The 23,288-nt window shown below is 34.0% G+C and overlaps 1 protein-coding gene across 6 annotated transcripts in view; it reads left to right on the forward strand.

Moving 5' to 3' along the window:
- HECTD1 (HECT domain E3 ubiquitin protein ligase 1) overlaps nt 1-23,288 on the forward strand; it is a 75,828-nt gene that overhangs the window by 20,697 nt on the left and 31,843 nt on the right. For all 6 annotated transcript variants that reach the window (XM_025271334.3, XM_025271337.3, XM_025271335.3 and 3 more), the window contains exons 5-20: nt 132-413; nt 511-781; nt 1,985-2,061; nt 2,147-2,245; nt 4,668-4,782; nt 5,677-5,851; nt 9,220-9,358; nt 9,538-9,708; nt 14,370-14,592; nt 15,087-15,350; nt 15,473-15,549; nt 18,167-18,301; nt 18,821-18,967; nt 19,800-19,894; nt 21,074-21,179; nt 22,907-23,041. In XM_025271334.3, coding sequence (XP_025127119.1) covers nt 132-413; nt 511-781; nt 1,985-2,061; nt 2,147-2,245; nt 4,668-4,782; nt 5,677-5,851; nt 9,220-9,358; nt 9,538-9,708; nt 14,370-14,592; nt 15,087-15,350; nt 15,473-15,549; nt 18,167-18,301; nt 18,821-18,967; nt 19,800-19,894; nt 21,074-21,179; nt 22,907-23,041 — 2,511 coding nt within the window. The remainder of the gene's footprint in view (nt 1-131; nt 414-510; nt 782-1,984; nt 2,062-2,146; nt 2,246-4,667; nt 4,783-5,676; nt 5,852-9,219; nt 9,359-9,537; nt 9,709-14,369; nt 14,593-15,086; nt 15,351-15,472; nt 15,550-18,166; nt 18,302-18,820; nt 18,968-19,799; nt 19,895-21,073; nt 21,180-22,906; nt 23,042-23,288) is intronic.

The raw sequence follows: 23,288 nt of genomic DNA on the forward strand, positions 1-23,288 counted from the left end.
GCCAGGATTCAAATCTAGATGGGTGGTATCCTTTGCTGCAGTTGCCTTTCTTAATAGTTCACTGTTGAAATAAACAGTACTAGTCCTTTTTAAGTGAATTTTATTTACATGTATAGTCTTTACATCATTAGGTTTCAGATGGAGCTCTGCGATGTTTTGCGTCACTAGCTGACCGATTTACCCGTCGTGGTGTTGACCCAGCTCCATTAGCCAAGCACGGGTTAACTGAGGAGCTATTATCTAGAATGGCTGCTGCTGGTGGTACTATATCAGGGCCATCATCAGCTTGCAAACCCAGTCGCAGCACCACAGGAGCACCTTCCACAGCTGCAGATTCCAAATTGAGTAACCAGGTGTCAACAATTGTAAGTCTGCTCTCAACACTTTGCAGAGGCTCTCCAGTAGTAACGCACGTAAGAGTGGTTTTTTTCCTTCTTTAATCTTTTCAAATAAGTGTCTTTATATAATGAGAATAGATTAAAACTTTCTTCTCTCCCATTCTCTTTTTAGGATCTCCTGAGGTCAGAGCTTCCAGATTCAATTGAAAGTGCATTGCAGGGTGATGAAAGATGTGTGCTTGATACCATGCGTTTGGTTGACCTTCTCTTGGTGCTATTATTCGAAGGACGAAAGGCTTTGCCAAAATCTAGTGCTGGATCCACAGGCAGAATCCCAGGACTTCGGAGACTGGATAGTTCTGGGGAGCGCTCACATCGGCAGCTTATAGACTGTATTCGAAGTAAAGATACTGATGCACTTATAGATGCAATCGACACAGGAGGTTGGAAAATATTTTTTAAAACATAAGAAAACTGAGATAAGGAATTATGTTTAATTTCTAGGCTTTTTTTTTTTTTTAATTTTTAAATATTTTTAGCAGTTGTGTCAGAAAACAGAATGGCCAATGTCTTCCATATCTCCTCTCCCTGTGTATATAAATTATTAGTCTGGTGCATGGTAAGATCTGAATAAATGGTTTTTGAATGAGTAAATGAAATTAACCTGTTTTATTGCCAGAAGGAAGTCATACCAAGTCTAAGGTTAAGCACAGATTGAATTGAGGGCTGTTGTTTTCTTAGAATTAATGGAAACTGCCACAAGTGAATTTTCATAATACACATTTATGTATATTATATGTATAATATACATATAATATACATAATATACATTTTTTTAGACTGCCTCATGAGCTGATCAGCAAATATAAGCTGGTGAAGGATACTTCTGGGGGACTTCCTTGACAGACTAGTGGCTAAGACCCTGTGCTCCCATTGCAGGGGGCACTGATTCGATCCCTGGGGTAGAGAACTAAGATCCTGGATGCTGCACAGCATGAAAGTCAAAAGGGAAAGTATTAATCGCTCAGTCGTGTCTGACTCTTTGTGACCCCATGGACTGTAGCATCTGTCCATGGAATTCTCCAGGCAAGAATACTGGAGTGGATTGCCATTCCCTTCTCCAGGGGATCTTCCTGACCCAGGGATCGAACCTGGGTCTCCCTCATTGCAGGCAGATTCTTTACCATCTGAGCCATCAGCACGGGGAAAATAAATAAATAGAGAGATGTTATAATGAAAAGATCTAAAAAAAAAAAAAAAGAAAAAGAAAAGATCTTCTGGGTCATCAGACTTGTTTTGAGTATAGATGTGGTTTAGCTTCTTTTCCTCAGTTACAGCATGAGGCAGCTAATACTCTCTAGTTTTATTGGATATTTAGTTATTTTATTTCTTATGTTTATTTTTAAGCCTTATAGCCTTGTGAATCCCCAGTGATTTAAAAATTTTGGAATACTTTTTCTTAGCAGAATTTATGTTTGCTGATTATTTACTACTGTATGGTTGACCTAAATGTTTAAATTTGGCTGTCTATTTAGTGATTGTTAATAACAGTTAATAATAATCTTTAAATGGTTCCCACTTTAGAAAAGTTCATTATTATTTTGTTGCCTTTAAAAAAGATTTATTTTTTTCCTTTAAACTTTCAGCCTTTGAAGTAAATTTTATGGATGATGTAGGTCAAACTCTATTAAACTGGGCTTCTGCATTTGGAACTCAGGAAATGGTAAGCTAATAAAAAAAAGTTAATGTTTTAAATCAAAGACAGAAATATTAATAAGGCAACTTTATGATTCTCCATTATTTTACAGGTAGAATTTCTTTGTGAAAGAGGTGCTGATGTTAATAGAGGTCAAAGGTCATCATCATTACATTATGCTGCATGTTTTGGAAGACCTCAAGTAGCAAAGGTAAAATCCAAGTTTTTAAATTATTTAATATTTAATATTTACATTGTTATAAAATTAGAATAATATAAAAACTTATTTGGAGAAGCCATATTTACATACTATCTTCATTCCCTCCGTTTAAATCTTTTCATTGGTTTTTTTAATACAGGTACAAGCAAGAATATATATGCTTTTTTTAATACAAAATGTAACATATATACTGATCTATACTTTGATTTTTTCATTTAAAAATACAAATTGTTAGTATGTAATTATTGTTTAATGATACAGCAGCTTCCCTGGTGACTCAGATGGTAAAGAATCCTCCTGCAGGGCAGGAGACCCAGGTTCTATCCCTGGATTGGGAAGATCCCTGGAGAAAGGAATGGCTTCCCACTCTAGTATTTTTGCCTGGAGAATCCTACGGACAAGGAGTCTGGTGGGCTACTGTACATGGGGTCGCAAAGAGTCGGACATGACTGAGTGACTAAGTGCATATGCAATACACATTGAGATCTCTCCCTATTAGTATATAGAGATCTTTATTACATCTGTATACTTAACCTGTGCAAATGTATTCAGCCAGTCAGCTACTGCTGAAAACTTGTTTTTTCCCCCAATTTCTTTCTCCTGGTAATGAATAGCTTTATACATGTTTCTGTTACTTCTGTTTATCGATATAGCAGATATTCTGTTTGCAGAAGAATCATAATATCTTTGATTCTTACATTAGCAAAGGACTTTTGTTGTTGTTCAGTTGCTCAGTCGTGTTTGACTCTGCGACCCCATGGACTGTAGCACAACAGGCTTCCCTGTTCTTCACCATCTCCCAGAGTTTGCTCAAGTCTGTTTTTTACATTTGTTCCTTTATTTTTTAGATTATTTACATAAGTGAGATCATACAGTATTTATTTTTCTCTGTCTAACTTATTTCACTAAGCATAATACCCTCAGGGTCCATGCATGTTATCACAAATGGCAAGATTTAATTCTCTTTTATCACTGAGTAATATTTCATTGTATATGTATATACACCATGGATTTCAGTTCCCGAACCAGGTATCAAACCTGTGCCCCCTGCACTGGAAGTGCAGAGTCTTAACCGTTGGACCACCAGGGAAGTCCCTTCTAGCATTATCATTGTGATTAGGAAAAAAAATACATGAAAAGCACTTAGTAGAGTAGTTGGAACATTGTATGTAGGCACTTTATGGTAGCTGCTATTATTGTCATGTTTATGTTGTTAAAAATTTTTTGTTAATAACTTAGGCTTCTAGGTAATCTCTTCAAACTCAACTTCTGTCGGCTTGAATTGGTTAATTTTTAAAGGGAATGATATTTCTAAGGGTAGTAAAAAATTTATTGAGCATTTTTTTTTTTTTAACCCATGCTGGTTTTCAGTTATAGGTATCTGAGAGGGAGAAAGAGCCAAATGAATTGTATCTGAGCTTGACCTATTTTGATTATATATTAGCCCACAATGAACTATAGCTGCCATTACTAATAATGATATAATAGGTACTCATTAAGCAGTTATTCTGTGCCAGCCAGGGTCTTAACATTTAACATGTTTTATCATTCTTCTGGAGAAGGAAATGGCAACCCACTCCAGTACTCTTTCCTGGAAAATTCCATGGATGTGGGAGCCTGGTAGGCTACAGTCCATGGGGTTATAAAGAGCTGGACACGACTGAACGACTTCACTTTCTTTCTTTCTATAGTTCCTTTTGGAGAAGGAAGTGTCAACCCACTCCAGTGTTCTTGCCTGTAGAATCCCATGGACAGTGGGGCCTGGTGGGCTTCAGTCTATAGGGTTGCAAAGAGTTGGACACGACTAAGCAACTAACACACACACACACACACATCATTCTTCACAGGTTCTTCTGCTTTTTAATTGATTCCAAGATACTACCTCCCACCATACACATTTTAACATGTTTTAAATAGGAAAGTCTTAGAATTGGTGTTGGCCAGATAGAAGTTACAGCATAGTTATTATTACCTGTCCATGCAACAAAAATTGTGGAATGGATTTTAGTAACTTGGGTGAAAAATCCTGTCTGCTAGGGTGCTCTCAGAAACTCTGTGTCACTAAACTCTTCATGGCACAGATGACAGCATTCTCTGTTGTACAGACTGAATACTAGTACCTCTGTTAAAGTAAAGAAATTGAGAGGAGAGGCTTGATGGAGAAGATGACAGATTCAGATGTGAACATACTTAATTTGAGATGTTAATAAATAACCAAGTGAAATTAATCTATACTTTTTTCAAGATATAAATAAACAACTTTAGAGTTGTGTGCAAGGGCAGAGATTTGAATTGATAACCTGCTTAAGTAATTCTGTAAATCTGCATTATGAAGGATGTGGTTGCAGAACTGTACATTGAAGAAATAAGGTGTTGATCACTAACATCCATATTAAATGCTTTTCTTTTCTAGACTCTGTTACGGCATGGTGCAAATCCAGATCTGAGAGATGAAGATGGGAAAACTCCATTAGATAAAGCTCGTGAAAGGGGCCATAGTGAAGTAGTAGCTATTCTTCAGTCTCCAGGTGAGTAGTAGCATCTTTCCTTTTATGCCATCTGCTATTACTTTTCAGCTTCACTTCCATAAAAGTAGCTTTTTGTAGACAAATGTACTACCTCATATAAGGAAATAATTTCCTTGAAGTCAAGTGATTTTATACGCACGCTCTTATATTTGATAAACCTGTAACAGTGTACTGTTCTATGTTCTTTGAGACTGTGGCTGCATGATTCCAAAAAGACCAAATCACAAGTTTAAGGGTGTGGGAATGTCATAAAGAATAGTTGGTAATTGTGTAGACAATACACTTTGACCAAATTTTTAAGTTTTCACAAAGTAGATGAATGCAGAGTCTCTGAAATATTTTTTGGAATTTTTCATGGGGTCACAAAGAGTCGGACACGGCTGAGTGACTGAACTGAGAGTATCAAAAATTATCTCCTTAAGTTGTGATTCAACTCATTGGAGGTACTAATGTTCTTTAGTATTTTTATGAACATCTTTGATAGATGCTATGCTAAGCTATGCTAAGTCACTTCAGTCGTGTCCGACTGTGTGCGACCCCATAGACGGCAGCCCACCAGGCTCCCCCGTCCCTGGGATTCTCCAGCCAAGAACACTGGAGTGGGTTGCCATTTGCTTCTCCAATGCATGAAAATGAAAAGTAAAAGTGAAGTCGCTCAGTCGTGTCTGACTCTTCGCGACCCCATGGACTGCAACCTACCGGGCTCCTCCGTCCATGGGATTGTCCAGGCAAGAGTACTGGAGTGGGGTGCCATTGCCTTCTCCGCTTTGATAGATAGAGTATGCTAATTTGATTATTGTTAATTAGGATAGCTATCATTGAGTATATTTTAATATTTTTTTCCCTGAAAAATTTTCCAAAAAATGTATTTTATTGAACAATATTTGTCTATAGGTGATTGGATGTGTCCAGTTAATAAAGGGGATGATAAGAAAAAGAAAGATACAAATAAAGATGAAGAAGAATGTAATGAGCCGAAAGGAGATCCAGAAATGGCACCTATATACTTGAAAAGGTTACTGCCAGTATTTGCACAAACATTTCAACAGACTATGCTGCCTTCAATAAGGTAGTTATTCATACTATTTGTATTTACTATTTATGTAGCTTTATCTATCTCCCTTTTCCAGAAGAATGTGACATTATTTTAATATTGAAAAGGTATGGTAAGAATAAAAATTAGATTGGAGAATTAAATCTTTCCTTCTGATGAGCTGACTTAAGAGAAGTAGTTTAGAAAATCAAGAAAACTAACCTAACACAGTTTTTGTAACTCTCTGAATATCAACTCTAGAGAAAAATTTTAAGTACAGCTAACATTTATTGAGCTTTACGGAGGCCTTTTTGATAGAGTCAGTGTAAGCCGGCCACTAGAGGAGTTACCCAAAGAATTAGGACTTGGCCCTCTTTACCCTTGCAAGCTAATAAGGAAGACATGAGTAATAATATAGAGTGGTAAGTGGTAGATTAAACATATATTCCCTGGGAACATAAACGATTTAATAACTAATTGGCTGGGCAAATTGGAGATTTTATGCAGAAATGAAATTTCAGTTGGGGTTTAAAGGATACTTGGAAGTTTTCTAGGGAGATAGATTTAGAAGGGTCAGTGAACAAGAATATGTACAAAGGCATGAAGATATGGGTCATTTCATCCTGACATGGGTCCTGGTGGCTCTCCCTCTACGGTATTTCTAAAGTCTGCCATGTTTGTCCATCTGTTGCTAATACTCTGGTCCAAAGTACCATCGTCTGTAGTTTGGCTGCTATAGTTGCCTCTTACCTAGTCTTTCTCCTCTTTTTCTGTCTTGTCCTTCTACAGTCTATTCCTACATATTAGACTGAATTCATTTTTAAATCATGTCACATCACCTGATTTAAACCCTCCAGTAGCTTCTTCTTGTTTTAGTCACTAAGCCGTGTCTGACTCTTCTGCAACCCCATGGACTGTAGCCTGCCAGGCTCCTCTGTCCATGGGATTCTCCAGGCAAAAATACTGGAGTGGGTTGACATTTCCTTCTCCAGGGATCTTCCCGACCTGGGGATTGAACTTGCATCTCCTGCTTGGCAGGCAGATTCTTTTCTGCTGAGCCACTTGGGAAGCCAAGTAGTTTTTAACTGGCCTTAAATAAAACCTAACTCCTTAACACTCAGGCTGGGAAGGTGTCTTGTTTAAGTCCCAGTCAGCTCTCTGACCGTATTTAGTACTATCTAACCCCTAGTCTACTGCACTTAAACTATGCTAACCTTCTTTCTGTTTTTGAAACTTTCTATGTCCATTCTTACCTTGAGGCTTTTGCACTTAGCTCACTTTGGTGGAGACTTACCAGTCTCCGGACCCTTTGAATGGCGGGCTGCTTCATTCAGGCCTCAGTTCAAATGCTTATGTCCAGTGACAGTTATCCACCCCATTTAAATTTACCCCTAAGGGATTTTTCATGTCAATCATAATGTTTTACTGTCTTCATAGAGTTTACACTGTCTGAAATCTTGGTCTTTGAGCTTTTTGTTTTATTCTCTGTCTCCACTCTAAAGCTGTGTTTAGGTTAAATGAAGCAGTATTTGTCTTTCTCTGGCTTATTTGCTTAGCACAGTGCCCTTGAGGTCCATCCATGTTGTCACTTAATAGATTTTTTAAAAAATCCGTTGGCCAAGTATGGATTCCATACTGATGCACATTCAGTATGTATGAAAATGTTTAGATTCCTGAATCAAAGAATCCCTCTACTGAAGAAATAAAATTGTATAAAAATAATATACAGTATATGAAATAATAATAGTATTAAATATATTAAATAATAATAGTATAAAAATAATACTATTTATTGTATTGAAAAGTCTGTAAGCTAAATGCTCACAATTTAGATAATACTGTTAAATAGGACAATTTTATTTTATGTATATTATGCATGGTGAATTGGTTAAGAGATGAGTTTGAGTTGAGGCTCTTAATTTATTAGCTCTCTAACCTTAGTAGACTTACCTTTCTTTGTGTCCTTTTTTTTTTTCCTCTGTAAAACTGAGCTAATAAAACTCAGGGTTCATAGGGTTTGTTGGGTGGATTAAATGACATGTAAAGTTTTTAAAATACATACAAGTGTTCCTGGCTTATAGTGATTCAGCATGATAGTGATAGTAGCCAGATAGACAACATGTGAACGTTCTTATGTTATTTTAATTGAGATAAATCAGAACATAAAACTATTATTATACATAAATACTGATTTTACAACCATATATACATAGGTATTAACAAACACTAGAAGGACCTGATCCAGTTAGGCCAGTTTGTCCTCCGTTTGCCTACTGTATTCTCTTATATACTTGAATTTGTAATAAAGGATATTTTAAATTTAAGGAATGTATAGTGTTATGAAATTCACCTAGGGAGAGATGTGAAATACATGAAGGCCACATTCTGGGGGAATACATCTGCGTCACATGCCTCTCTTCATGATTTTTGCCTCTCCACCTTTCCTGTGGAGAAGTCACTTCAAGGGCAATGATATCTACAGCTTGGTGCTCAGACTATGGGTAGATGCTCAGAAAACATGTGTTAAATTAATTACTAATTTTTATGTAATAGACCAGTGTATTATCATTTTAATGTCTGTGGTTATGTGTGTCTTCTATTTTAAAAGAACAAATTGCTTATTATAAAGTTGAGGTTAGTTTATGTGACTTTATTGAGTATCTCCTATGCTCTGAGCAAAGCAGTAGATAAATAGAAGGGAAAGGAGTCATGCAAGTTGTTAACAATGGGAATATTTGAGGGCATGGGGTTACTAGGATCTTATTTAGAGAATATAGTTATAATGAACATTCTTAAGTTTGACAAAGGACGAAAATGCTTAATTAAAAATTTGATTTCAGTATAAACCATCAGGTGTTTTAAGAGTTTTGTATTTGGAGTTATAGACACCATTCATCAGTCATTGTGCCATTTTTGATTTTCTGAAATTATCATGGAATGTTAGCAATAATGCTGCTTAAATATGACATAGCACATGTAAGTAAATTACAAAAATAATGTTTTAATGAGCTCAATTAATAATAAAAAATGAAATTACCTAAAAAATGAATGTGTACCTAGTTTTAGTATTGTCTTTGTTTTTGTATTAAAAAAAATTTTTTTTATTGGAGTATAGTTGATTTACAATGTTGTGTTAGTTTCTGCTGTACAGCAAAGTGAGTCAGTTATATAAACATATACCCACTTTTTAAAAATATTATTTTGCCATATAGGTCATTACATAGTACTGAATACAGTTCCCTGTGCTATTCAGTAGGTTCTTACTAATAGTATTCTTATATTAAGTATATTTTCAGCAGACTGTTTAAAACTTAAATTGGATATTTTAATTTTCATTAATTTTTTTTTTTTAATTTTAGCTTATTATGGCTACCTAAAAGTCCTTTCTTTTTTTACTTTTCAAGGAAAGCAAGTCTTGCTCTGATTCGAAAAATGATTCATTTTTGCTCTGAAGCACTCTTAAAAGAAGTTTGTGATTCTGATGTTGGTCACAATTTGCCTACAGTACTAGTAGAAATCACTGCAACTGTTCTTGATCAAGAGGTAAGTTTATTGTCTTTTTTGAAACTTCTGTAGTTTTAATTTCATTAAATAGTAGTAAAATTAGTTGCATCCTAATTTAATTAAATCATTTTGTCTGTGCAAATGAGTGCATTTGCCTATTCCATGCAGCTAAACTTATTTTTATCATTTTCTTTTAATTTCCTTCTTTTTCTCCCCAGGATGATGATGATGGCCACTTGCTGGCTTTGCAAATCATAAGGGATTTAGTAGATAAAGGTGGCGATATATTCTTGGATCAGCTAGCCAGACTTGGTGTTATTAGCAAAGTGTCCACTTTGGCAGGTCCTTCCTCTGATGATGAGAATGAAGAGGAATCAAAACCAGAAAAAGTGAGTGGTGTTGATTGCAATAGTATCTATCAGGAATAGGGTTTCTTTTGAAGAAATGTAGTTCCAATCATGACGGGTTTTGACAATTTGACAAAATAATGGCAATATGGAGTCATACTGTAGTTTTTAAAGATTTGGTCACTTTTCTTTTAAAATGTATCATGGATAAAACTTAAAACTTGCAAAAAAGTTGCATATAAAGAATATCAGGATATTCTCTATCCAAAATCACTAATTACTGACATTTTGCCCCATTTGCTTAATTACTTACAAAGACAATGTATGTGCATGCTCGTTTAAAATATATTACTTGAGGGAATTTTGTGGTGGTCTAATGGTTGGGACTCTGCGCTTTCACTACCTAGTGCTGCGTTCAATTCCTGGTTGGGAAACGAAGATCCCACAAGCCGCTCGACATGGCCAGAAATAAAAATAAATAGAATAAAATAAAATATATTATTTAAGAGAAATAGGATACATTGTGTCCCTTTTTATACCTAAATTCTTCACCACAAAACCAGGACATTGTCTTATATAATCCTAGTGAAATGAAGTGAAGTGAAGTGAAGTGAAGTCGCTCAGTCGTGTCCGACCCCATGGACTATAGCCTATCAGGCTCCTCCGTCCACGGGATTTTCCAGGCAAGAGCGGAGTGGAGTGGATTGCCATTTCCTTCTCCAGATATAATCCTAGTATAGTTATCAAAATCAGGACATTTAATATTTATAAAAAAGTATTAATCTAATCCAGAGACTTATTCCACTTTGCTGTTGTCTCTAATAGCAAACCCCGCCTGCGCCTACAACCTTCGTACCTCTCCACCTCACGCTTCCAGAATCCAGTCCAGGAGCGCATCACATTTAGTCGTCATGTTGCTCCATTTCTCAGCTTTCCCTTTTATAGCCCTGGCATGTTTTTGAGGAGGAGAGATCACTTGATTTGGACAATGATCCTTACATTGTGTTTGTGCCATGTTTCTTCATGATTTGATTCAAGCTGTGTGTTTTTAGCAGAAAGGCTACTGTGGTGATGTTACGGCGATTTTGGTGTAAAACGTGCCTTGTAAGAGGCATATGATGTCTGTTTGCTCTCCTGCTGATAGTTAACTTGGATCCGTTTGTCATGTGTGCCCCTGCCAGGTTTCTGTATTGTAAAGATACTTTTTCCTTTTGTAATTAGTAAGTAATTTATGGGGAGATAATTTTGAGACTGTGGAGATATGCTGTTTCTCATTAAACTTTTATCCACTGGTTTCAGTACCTATTGATAATTCTTGCTTTAGATTGCATGTCAAAAAATACACCTTATCTGTCTCTACCAAGTGCCAGCGAGGGTTAAGTCCTGCCATTTAGTGAATGCTTCCTAAGTATTAGCGACTGAGTAATACTATTTTTGAGAGAATGATAAGAGTACGGATTATACTTGCAGAATCCTTCCTGGTTAAGGATGAATGTGTATATTTCCTAAATTACTGGACATTTAACATAAACCAAATAAGAAGTGTTATCTGGGTTCATCCCTTTGGAATTCTTTCAAGAGATAGGTTACAGATTCCAACAGTCTGTAGAAATTAACAAGCAAATTCTACATTTATATGAAAATTATAGGAACCTGGAATAGCCAAAGCATCCTTTGAAAGAAAGCTGTAGTAACTAAGAAAGTGTGCTAGTGGTGTAAAAATAGATTAATGACCCACACATATACAGTCAATTGTTCAAACAAGTGCTAAGGTCATTCAGTCAGTAAAGGGTGATCGAAAAAATTATGCTTAAACAAGTGGATAATATGCAGAAATATGAAATCTTGCCCCTTTTAACAGAGAATAAATCATGAACTAACATTTATGGGCTAAAATTGTAAGGCTTCTAGAGGAAAAAAGAAAATCTTAGTGACCTTGAGTCTGCCAGAGGTTTTTTAGATAGGACATTAAAAGATTATATTATAAAAGAACAACAACCAAAAAAATCAGTAAATTGTTTTCATTAAAATTAAACTTTTATTCTTCAAAATACATTATTTAGAAAATGACAAGACAAGGCAGAAAATTCTTCGGGATTTTATTTGTCTGAAAGTATTTTTTTTTTTTTTTGGCCATGCTGCATGGCTTGTGGGATCTTAGTTCCCCTATCAGGGATCGAACCTGTGCCCCCTGTTGTGGCAGCAGTCCTAACCACTGGACTGCTTTTGCCCCCCCCTATTTTTTTCGGCTGTACTGAATCTTTGTTGCTATGCACATGGTCTTTTCTAGTTGGAATATAGGGGCTTCTTTTCCATATGTGGTCTCATTGCAGTGGCTTCTCTTATTGTAGAGCACGGGCTCTAGGGTGTGTGGGCTCAGCAGTTATGGTGAATGGACTTAGTTGCTCTGTCTTCCCGGACCAGGGTTCAAACCTGTGTCCCCCGCATTGGCAGGTGGATTCTTAACCACTGGACTACCAGAGAAGTCCTGGTCTTGATTTTTAACGGACATTTTCAGTGCCTGCAGGGATTCTTGGCCAGCCTTTTTTTAGTACTTGAAGAGATATTCCATTGTCACTGGATGTGCAAAGTGTTATATACTGTTAAGTTTGCCTTATTTTTTCATCTTGTTCCTTCGTGTATATTGAATCTTTTCTTCCTCTGGCTATTCTTAAGACTTTATAACTTGTTTTTAGCAATTTGTCTTTCATGTGCTTAGCTGTGTTTCAGAGAAGGCAATGGCAACCCACTCCAGTACTCTTGCCTGGAAAGTCCCATGGACGGAGGAGCCTGGTAGGCTGCAGTCCATGGGGTCGCTAAGAGTCGGACATGACGAGGCGTGTCTTCACTTTCACTTTTCATTTTCATGCATTGGAGAAGGAAATGGCAACCCACTCCAGTGTTCTTGCCTGGAGAATCCCAGGGACGGGGGAGCCTGGTGGGCTGCTGTCTATGGGGTCACATAGAGTCGGACACGACTGAAACGACTTAGCAGCAGCAGCAGCTGTGTTTAGCTTGTATGTGTGCATGCACATGTTGGGGTCTGCCCCGGCTCAGGATTATTTAATTTTCTCTGCTCTGTGGGCTTACAGTTATCATCAGATTTGGAAAAAGTCTCTACTGTTGGTATGAGGATTTTCCACTATGGGTGTTTGGAATGCAAACGTATGATCACCATGTGTGACTTCTGACTTTTCCAGCTTACCGTTTTCAAATCGTTCTTTGCCCAGCCTTATATGTAACATCACCTGTACACAGGTGGTCTGGTACTCAGTAGAGATGTCCTGGAGATCACTTTGCACATTTCTAGAGGTCTTTTTTGCTTGACTTCCTGATCCTGAACTCATCTACCATGATGATATATTCCATTTGCCTTAATCTCTTCAAAGACAGATTTCCTTACACTGTTTGACTCTGTGTTCCCTTTTCTTAAGACCTTAACCAGAAAACTCTCTGAGCCTAAGAGGTTTACCTTAGGCTTACCGTATTTGTTTCTGTTTTCTAGGAGATCACGCAATCCTGTGTTGCTTGTTGTCCAGTATCTGAAAACACTTTTTCATGTATTTTCTCTGGTTTTTAATTTGTTTACAATGGATAGTCCAGCCTTAATCTGTATTAATCTATCATGGTCTGGACCACAAGTACTTACATTAGAGAAACTTATAATCCGTATTTTACAATCTTATTTTAGTGTTATAAACTACTACTACTTCAGGGAAGAAACGTGAAAGATGCATTAAATTTTTAAAAAATATTTATTTATTTGGCTGTGTCAGGTCTTCATTATGGCACACTGGCTCTTCATTGCATCATGCAGGATCTTTCATTGAGGTGCATGTACTTTAGTTGAGGTGCTCACACCCTGTAGCATGGAGGCTCAGTAGCTGTGGCGTGGGCTTCATTGCTCCATGGCATGTGGGATCCTAGTTCCCCAATTAGGGAACTAGTATGGAACCAAATTCCCTGCATTGGAAGGCAGATTCTTAACCACTGGACCATCAGGGAAGTCCCTTCAAGTTTTTTTAAGTATAATAAGTCTATAAAAGTTTAAAAATACTTTACCTATACATGCATACATGCACACACTTGCCAAGATCGTATGTTGATGATGAATATTCTTAATATTTAATTGTTATCAACAAAATCAAAACTTTTAGGATGCCAGGCTAGTCAAACAATGTTTACAAATTAATTGTTTTAAACATGTTATAACTAACATTTTTATCATTATAGGAATGATCCAGTACATTTGATTCACTTGGCTAAGGGTGGGGCCTTACAGTTTACTGATAAAACACATCTCTGGTGGTTCTTTTACACTGCTAGGTTTGGATACCATTGATTTAGTGTAAATATCCATTTTTTTACAAATAATCTCTTAGGCCCAGGGACACAGTGAGTTTATCAAGTCATAGATAGTTAGATAATTGTGTTTAAAGCTAATCCATTTGTTTTCTTTACCTATATACCTGGAAATGTCATAACTTAGGTCATGTGAATTTCTTAACCATTTTTAAGACGGACTTGTAAGATTATAGATAATTAGTTGAATCATAATACATGTTAGACTACAGGCAGATGAATATTATATTCAGGATGTTTTAATTCTAAATTTGATTCATGGTCATGTATTTATAAATACTTAAAAATATTTGAAATATAAATTATTTTCTACATTTCATTGAATAATTTTACACATTCAGGAAGATGAACCACAGGAAGACGCTAAAGAATTGCAGCAAGGTAAACCATATCATTGGAGAGATTGGTCCATCATTAGGGGAAGGGACTGCTTGTATATATGGAGTGATGCAGCAGCCTTGGAATTGTCTAATGGCAGTAACGGATGGTTTAGATTTATCTTGGATGGAAAACTAGCCACCATGTATTCAAGTGGTAGTCCCGAAGGTGGATCGGATAGTTCAGGTAATATTTTGTTTCTCTAAAATCCTTTTACTAGTTTCTGTAATTTTGATAATTTGTTTTTCTGCTCATTTCTGCCACCATTGTCAAAGCAGTAGCATATCCTTGATGATCATATGGCTCTTTCTTTAATATCACCAGAGAAAGTGAGTGTACCATGAAAGCATTTCATGTCTTTCTATAGTATGAGACAAGGATTACTCTCACCATGCTTTTAGGTAAAGGTGCCTCTTATCATGCAGTAATAAATTGCACATGTTTGATGCTGTCTCAAATTGTATATTTTCCCCAAAGCCTTCTACTTCAAAAAATTTTGGCCAGAGGATTATTTTTATGCCTGAACCTAAATAATAGCAATTTAGTAAGAGTATATCAAAGAACAAAACTTTAGTGAATTTATTTTTTTAATAAAACTGATATTCCAGTAGGTGGTTTCATTTTTTTAATGGTATATTTGAAAGGAATGAAGTTTTAAAACAAACATTTTGTCTTTACAGAAAGTAGAAGTGAATTCTTAGAGAAGTTACAAAGAGCACGAGGCCAAGTAAAGCCATCTACTTCAAGTCAACCTATACTCTCAGCACCAGGACCCACTAAACTCACCGTAGGGAATTGGTCACTAACATGTTTGAAAGAAGGAGAAATTGCTATTCATAACTCAGATGGCCAGCAAGCAACAGTATTGAAAGAAGATTTACCTGGATTTGTGTTTGAATCTAATAGAGGAACCAGGCATTCATTTACTGCAGAAACTTCTCTGGGTAAGTATGTAGGTATGTCAGTTCAGCAGAATAAGAATGAATGAATATGTTAAATTGCACATAAATTGTTAAATTTCACAAAATACATTCTGTGGAATGTCTTTTTTTTTTTTCTTTTTAAGGTTCAGAATTTGTGACTGGCTGGACTGGCAAAAGAGGAAGAAAACTAAAATCTAAATTAGAAAAAACTAAGCAAAAGGTAAATTTGTAGAGTTTGATTTTTTTGTCTTTTACACTGACATAGGGTTTTAGAGGTAGATTATTGGCAGTTCAGAAACTGAGGCATATAACATAGGCTACCCTAGTCTAATGTATTTTTAGTTTTCCTTTTTCAGTGCTCATTATCTTACTTTTCATAATATGTATACATTTAGTTATTTTCTGTATATACACTAAACACCAATATTAAAATAGAAATAAAATTGATGAGATAAAGAATAAAATCTAAATTATTTTAAAATCATCTTAAGTTTTTAATGTCACCAAAGCTTTAAACTTATGCTTTAATTAATGATAGTTGTATTTTTAGTGATACAGGGGGATTGAATATGCATTATTATATTTCGTAATCCTGATTAAATACTTTGTGATGAAGCAGTTTGAATTCCTGGATCTAGACCCAGATAATTTGATACTTAGTTTAATGGCCATCTTAGATGAAGTCACCTCTCAAAAAGATACAGAAGCAAATGTTATTGACTCATATTACTAATTTTTAAATTCTGTCCATTTAGTATGCATTTTTTAATAAATCTACTATGTCTCCATCTGACATATCAATTGTTATTGAATTTTTTTATTTTTAAAAAAGAAAGTAAAATCTCATAGTTAGATTCATTATCTTCTGATGACACATTTTTATTTTACATATAATAATGATACAATTTTTTCATACAGTATGTAAAGAATGCCTTTGAGTGATTGAGATGGGAGGGTACTTGTGTTTGCATGGCTTTGGCCATAGAAATAGTAGTAAGGGATTTTACTAGAAGCACTGTATATAATTTATGAAGACATTAATTATTACATATAATAATTTCCAGTTGTAAATGTAGACTGTGAAGCTACAGATTCCTTCCAATTCAGGATATCTTAAGGGCATTTGAGGAAGAAATATCTCAATTGAAGGTAGCCATTGTATGGTAAAAGGAATTTGGACTAAATACAATTTACTTTTTTCATGGTAGTTATGTTCTATAAAGTTTCCGTGAATTGCTTCTTGGAGAAATAACAGGTGTAGGTTCCTGTGAGGCTGTGGTCACATTTTTTAAGTTTTTGCTGGGCTGCATACACATGCCCACAAATAACTGTGAAAAGTGCTACAAGTATTGATTTGTGGATTACAAATAAATTTGAGTGACTAGTTGATTTCATAGGTATGAAATTCTCAAATGATGAAGCTCAACTCTTAAATTCTTTATAAACTACCACTCAGCTATCTCAGGAGTTTTTTGGAATAAAATGTGAAAATGTTAGTTGCTCAGTTGTATCTGACTCTTTGCGACTTATGGACTGTATCTCTCCATGGAATTTTCCAAGCAAGAATATTGGAGTGTGTTGCCATTCCCGTCTCCACGGGATCTTTTCAACCCAGGGATTGAACCTGGGTCTGCTGCATTGTGCAGGCAGATTCTTTACCATCTGAGCCACCAGGAAATTTTATTAACCACCCAAATCTAGATTAACTCACAGGGACATGAGCTTTATAATACAAAAGAAAAGTAAATCAAAGAGAGCATAGTCTCAGTCCTCTAATTTAATTTTCTTAAAAAAAAAAAAAATACAATTATTCATTCAGTTTCTTGAAATCAGTAGTAACTCAGTGATCATGTGGTTATTCTTGTGTGTGTGAAAGCTGTATCTATCAAAATATACTAACTTTAGGTAAAAATAATTTTATTATAAAGTAGATAAAATATAAAAAATAATTTTGTATACACACAGTTTTAACCTGTTTTTATTTCTTAATACTGTTTATAAAGGAATAGTTTCTTCACTGTTGCCTGATATTCAGAACTTACTTACCTTTTAATTCTGAGAGGCATACTAAAATAGAATAGTAACATATTATTAATTTATGTAGAGAGCAAAATTTTTTCTATTAACATTAGAGCTATGCTAGGTTAGTTTGTGATATAAATGAAATCGTAATAAATCATAAAAACAGTGTTATGTACAAAATTTCATCAGACCCAAGCCTTGGACATGTGTGGGTTCCTTTCTCAAATAATATTACTTTAATTTAAATGAGAGGTAATTAGTGCCCAAACTGACAATAGTCATTCTTGCTCTTGATGTAATATATAAATACATGAGCATCATATTTTGTGTGAATAATATAATGTAAATAGAAGAAAGACATATCAAGTTAAAATATACCCTGGAATGTTAAAAGGTTCAACTTCAGTTGATGGAATTATAGATGGCTTAATTTTCTTTTCTTTTTTCTCTCCTTTTATTTTTGCTTATTTGTATTTTCTAATTGGCTCACTATCAAACAGATTGTTAAAAAAGAGCAGAGGTACCTTTTATAGCTTTAATTTTATTTAAATGAAATAAGCTTCTATTTAGTATATGAACATAAAGTTTGAATAACCAAAAATTAAAATTACATGTTCTTTGAGTTGCCTAAAATCTGCTAGAGTGGTTTTTTAACCATTACATCTTTTTGATGTACATGGATAGAAGTAGTAACATTTTTTGAATCTTGAAACTAGCCAAACATCTTAACTTTAAAGGTTATATATTTAAAAGGAAGATTTGGTAAAATTATTAATTGTAGTAAAAGTTCACATTTACTATTTTTATTTTGGTAGGTACGAACTATGGCTCGAGATTTATATGACGACCACTTTAAAGCTGTTGAAAGCATGCCTCGTGGAGTAGTGGTAACCCTCAGAAACATAGCAACTCAGTTAGAGTCATCTTGGGAACTTCATACAAATAGACAAGTATGTTAGCCTGTAGATTTTATGACACGCAGTGATCTTAATTTTTCTTCTTTATCTTTACTATTTGGATATTGATTAGGGAGTCAGCAAATTATCACCCGTGGGTTAAATTTTGTATGGTTTTGTTTCTAAATGGTTGAACACGTACCAAAAATAATAACAACATTTCATGATTTCTGAAAATTATATGAATGTGTAAAATTGTTTTTCTGTAGTAGTTTTATTGCACACAGCCACACTCATTTATTTCCCATTGTCTGTAACTGCTATAGTGGCTACAATGACAGAATTAAACAGGTGTGACCAAGATACATGGCCTGTGGAGCCTAAGATATTTATAATCAGCCCTTTACAAAAGAGGGTGCCAAGTCTGGTAGAGAAAATTTGCATTAATAATTTGAATTTCTTAATCTTGTTTAATGTCTAATTTCATGGTAATTGATGTTCTGATAAATTAAGTATATTAAGACCTGTTGGTTTTTTTCATCATCCGTATTTAAAATTTCTTTTTTCTTTTAGTGTATTGAGAGTGAGAACACTTGGAGAGATTTAATGAAGACAGCTTTAGAAAATCTGATTGTACTTTTGAAGGATGAAAACACAATTTCTCCATATGAGATGTGCAGTAGTGGCTTGGTGCAAGCGCTTCTTACTGTTTTAAACAATGTAAGTAGTACAGAATGAAGTGTATAATTAGAGAATTATTTGTAGCTACACTTTTGGCAGAGCAAGGTTTACTTTATTTTATCAAGGAGTATTAAAAACTGTAGTAAATGTTAACATCTATAATTTCTCCAGCCATTAAGTTTTATCAGTAGTTTGAGCCAGTTGAATTAAACAATTGAGTTTGGATTGTTTTTAGTTGCCTGATTATAATTTATTCAAGATTTGTTTGAAAAAAACGCTTTAACATTATTCACTGCTCTGATTTCCTCATAACTTTTGTAAAATAGTTAGTCTGTAGGCCTTTTTAAATACCTAAAATATTTGGATAAGATTAAGTTATGAGCAATGACAGTTTAGGAAGTTCATGTGAATATTTGACAGGTATCAATATTTACCAGTAGCCTTATGTGTCCCTTCAGTTTAGTCTGTGTTAATATCTCTTTATTGTGATAAAATTTTTTACTTTATTAAAATTATCTTGATATATCATCACTTTATATGACTTAATGTCTATGAAATCATTTTTTTGATATACCAGTCATATTTTTTCTAATACTAATTAAGATAAGTAGTACTGTTAAATGTAAAATGTTCATAAATAATCTGAAAGTAGCTTGTATACACTTTGAGGAAAGGAATGTAATTGCTATCCATTATAACATTGAAGATATTAGCTACGATCTACTGGTCATATAATAAAAAATTTTAATTGAAAGAAAATAATGATTTCCTTAGATTGCATTGATAATTTTGTAATGTATATTAATATTCATATTTGGCATTTTTTTATTAATTTCAATATCAGCCATAAAACTTTTTTTTTTTTTTTAAGAGCATGGATTTAGATATGAAACAAGATTGTAGTCAACTGGTAGAAAGAATAAATGTTTTTAAAACAGCCTTTAGTGAAAATGAAGATGATGAAAGGTAAGTCCCCAGATTTCTTCTAATTTCATGTTTGAAGTGTTTGTAAGTTGATAGGTTTCCTTTGAAATGGTCTATTATAGTGTTCATATACAAAATAGGAACTTTTTTATTCAGTACAAGAGTAACTTATAAATATATAAAAAAGGAAAGATTTTTAAAAAGTATCTTTTAATCTAATGGAATAAAGGAAAAATATCCATGTCTGCTGTGAATGCAGCTGACCACTTATTTAAATTAGATAATCTTTAAGATACAACTGGACATCTAAACACTGATTATATATTTGATGATATTAAGTAGTAAGTATTCATTCCTTTTAGGTGTGGTGGTGATATCATTTTATTTTTTAAAACTCCTTCTGTAGAGGTACATACTCAAGAGTATTTCTGGGTGAAATGCCTTGACATTTTCTTCAAAATACATGGAAAGGGGAGAAATGATTGGGGATATAGCTAGAAATCAATTGGCCATTAATATGTAACTGTTGAGCTGGGTTGTGAGTTGATAAAGGTTCATTTTATGATTTTATTTACTTTTGAATGTGATTGAATTTTTAAAATAATAAATGAAATTCAATTCCATTACTTTTAAATACCATTTTAAATGAGTGTGTATTATATTATATGGACATACAATCGTTTATTGAAACATTAGTCTGTTAAACATACTAACTCTTTGCAAATTATTGCTAATACTGAAATATACTTGTCTTGGTGGAAATGTCTTTTTATATAAATTGCTTTAAATAGTTTTAGTGAGTTGATGAATTTTTAAAACTTCTTGATATAACTTGTCATGTTATTTTCCAGAAATATTTTACCAGTGTTGCCTTGCTAACAATACTATCATTTTCCAAACTTCATTGCTTTATATATTCTATGTATCAAATATTATATAATAAAATTGTTTAAACTTTAAAAAATAAAATGCACATTAAATTATGCATTACTTTGAATGCAGTTGTGAAAGTTTCATATGAAAAATGAAATAGTTTAGTAAGTAAAGAAATTGAGTTATGAGATTATCTTTGTTTACTCAGTTATAGTCTAATGCAAAACTAGATTTCACTTTGCATTAATACAGAAAGTAGGGGTCTGTATGAGGTTGGCTGTTGCAGATCCTGTATGAACTTTAGTTTGAACTTGTGTGGAAGTTCTTAACAATTACTTGTTTTCCTAGCCGACCAGCCGTTGCATTAATCCGAAAGTTAATAGCTGTACTAGAGTCTATTGAACGTCTACCTCTCCATTTGTATGATACACCAGGATCCACTTATAACCTCCAGGTAACCATGAAAATGCAGTTGCTGTTATTGCTAAATGCATTTAGAAGCAGTCTTACTTTTCTTAAAAAAAAAAACAAAACAAAAAATATGTTATATTTTATTAAAGAAAGATTGTGATTGTTTAAACAAATTGTGATAAACAAATAATTGTTTAATGCTTGCTTAGTAGTTAAATTCTTCAACCCTCAGTACCTTTTGATTGTTCTTTTTAATGACTCTTGAATGTATTGGTATTTCAATGTTTATTGTTAGTAGTAAACCATATTTAATAGATCATAAGTGGAAAATGACACTCTCAGTTGGAAAACAAAAAAGAAAATCCTTTTGTTCTAGTGTTAAGTCCCATCTGTTTATGAATTAAGTCCCTTCGTCTCTGTGTGTAACTCAGCATGTAAGAAAATGTGAAAATGTTTCAGGCACTTTTTTTTTTTTTATTGTTTTCTGTATGTCACTGAGTAGAGATGGCCTTCCTTAGCTGTTTCTATTGATTCTTTTGGAAATCTGCCATTATCACATGATTTCATAAAAAGCCTGTTTTCTTCTTAAGTATTATTTGGTTGTCTTTCTTATTAATTCATTAAATTATCCTTATGTTAGCATCTAGTATCCCAATATGAACAAAAAAACAAATATTCTTACTGCTAATATCCCAAAACAGATCTTTACCTTTTCTGTAGGTTACTTTAGTATTTACTTACAGGTTATTTGGGCTTGAGTCTTGCTTTATTTGACCTTTTTTGCATTTCTCTGAATCAAATAGATTCTTTTAGATACAGCCTTTAATAAGTGACTAAAAAACTATATTTGCACTAACAATGTCTACTCAGTAGAAAAAACTTAGCGTTCCCTCAAGAACCCATTATGTTACCAGAGGCACTAGATTTCCAGGCTAGAAAGCTTGTTCAGAGAGTTACAGTATTGTTACTATATCCGACATGGTACATATATTAAATAAGTTGTAGAGATCTACTTTTTGCTTTACTTCAAACAGAACGTTATAGAGGAACAAGGGGATTTTTGTCTATTATTTTAAAGGTTTTATCTTTGATAGGTGAATGAGATAGAAATAGTCTCAAAGACTGGAGATTTCCCAGCTTATACAATCATAGGACCACCAGCATCTTTTATTGTATGTATATCATTTCAGGAGACTGTGCAAGATACAAAGACAGGAAAGCTAGGGATGTGCCCTCTGTTAATTTTGTAGTCTAAAATGCTCCCCAAATGTACATATAAATGTTTAATTCTGTGGCTATAGAAATTAGTTAAAATTTATACAGAAATGAAGCACATACTTGTTTTATTTACTGAAACATTGGATTGGAAGCTATTAAAATGTCATTTTTTCAGTTTACTAGCCATAGATGATTTAATATATTCTCACTTTAATAGCATAAGTTAATTAGCTGCTTTTTATAACTTACTTGGAAAATTGCGAGTTATCAGTTAAGGCTGTGATATTTCTGTTAATCTGTTAAGTGATTTATAATAATTTTATTTAAACCATGTATGTTTGAAGTTGTTTAGAGATAAGTAGTTTGTTTCTTGAAAATATTACTTATTCAGTGAACCTCTTTAAAACATATAGTAGGAAACAGATACTGTTAACTCCCTTTATGGCTATACTTTATTAATCTCAATTGCTGTGTTATGTAACATTTCTCATTTTCAAAATGTTAAGATAAAAGCACAGTGTTCCCTGAAGCATTTTAATCATTTCTGTGTAGATACTTACAAGAAGATTAAGATTTCGGTTGGAACGTGCTCCTGGTGAAACTGCATTAATAGACAGGACTGGCAGAATGTTGAAGATGGAACCCTTAGCTACAGTTGAATCTCTGGAACAGTATCTCTTAAAAATGGTGAGTTTCTAGCAAGCACATGATGTGAAATAAGCTTTTTTTGCTGTGGTTTAGCCCTTTAGAAAAGTGATTTGGGAATTCCATTTTAGAAAATAATGTTTAGACTATAAATGGTTTCTTCATAAAGATGTCTATTATAGTTATTTGTTCTACTAAAACAATGAGCAAAAACTTAATGCTAATAAGTAAAGGAATATCAATTTGGTAATTATTTCAATTAGTTTGACTGTTATTTGGCTATCATAAT

This window comes from Bubalus bubalis, chromosome 20 (assembly GCF_019923935.1).
Source record: "Bubalus bubalis isolate 160015118507 breed Murrah chromosome 20, NDDB_SH_1, whole genome shotgun sequence".
NCBI classification, from domain to species: Eukaryota; Metazoa; Chordata; class Mammalia; order Artiodactyla; family Bovidae; genus Bubalus; species Bubalus bubalis.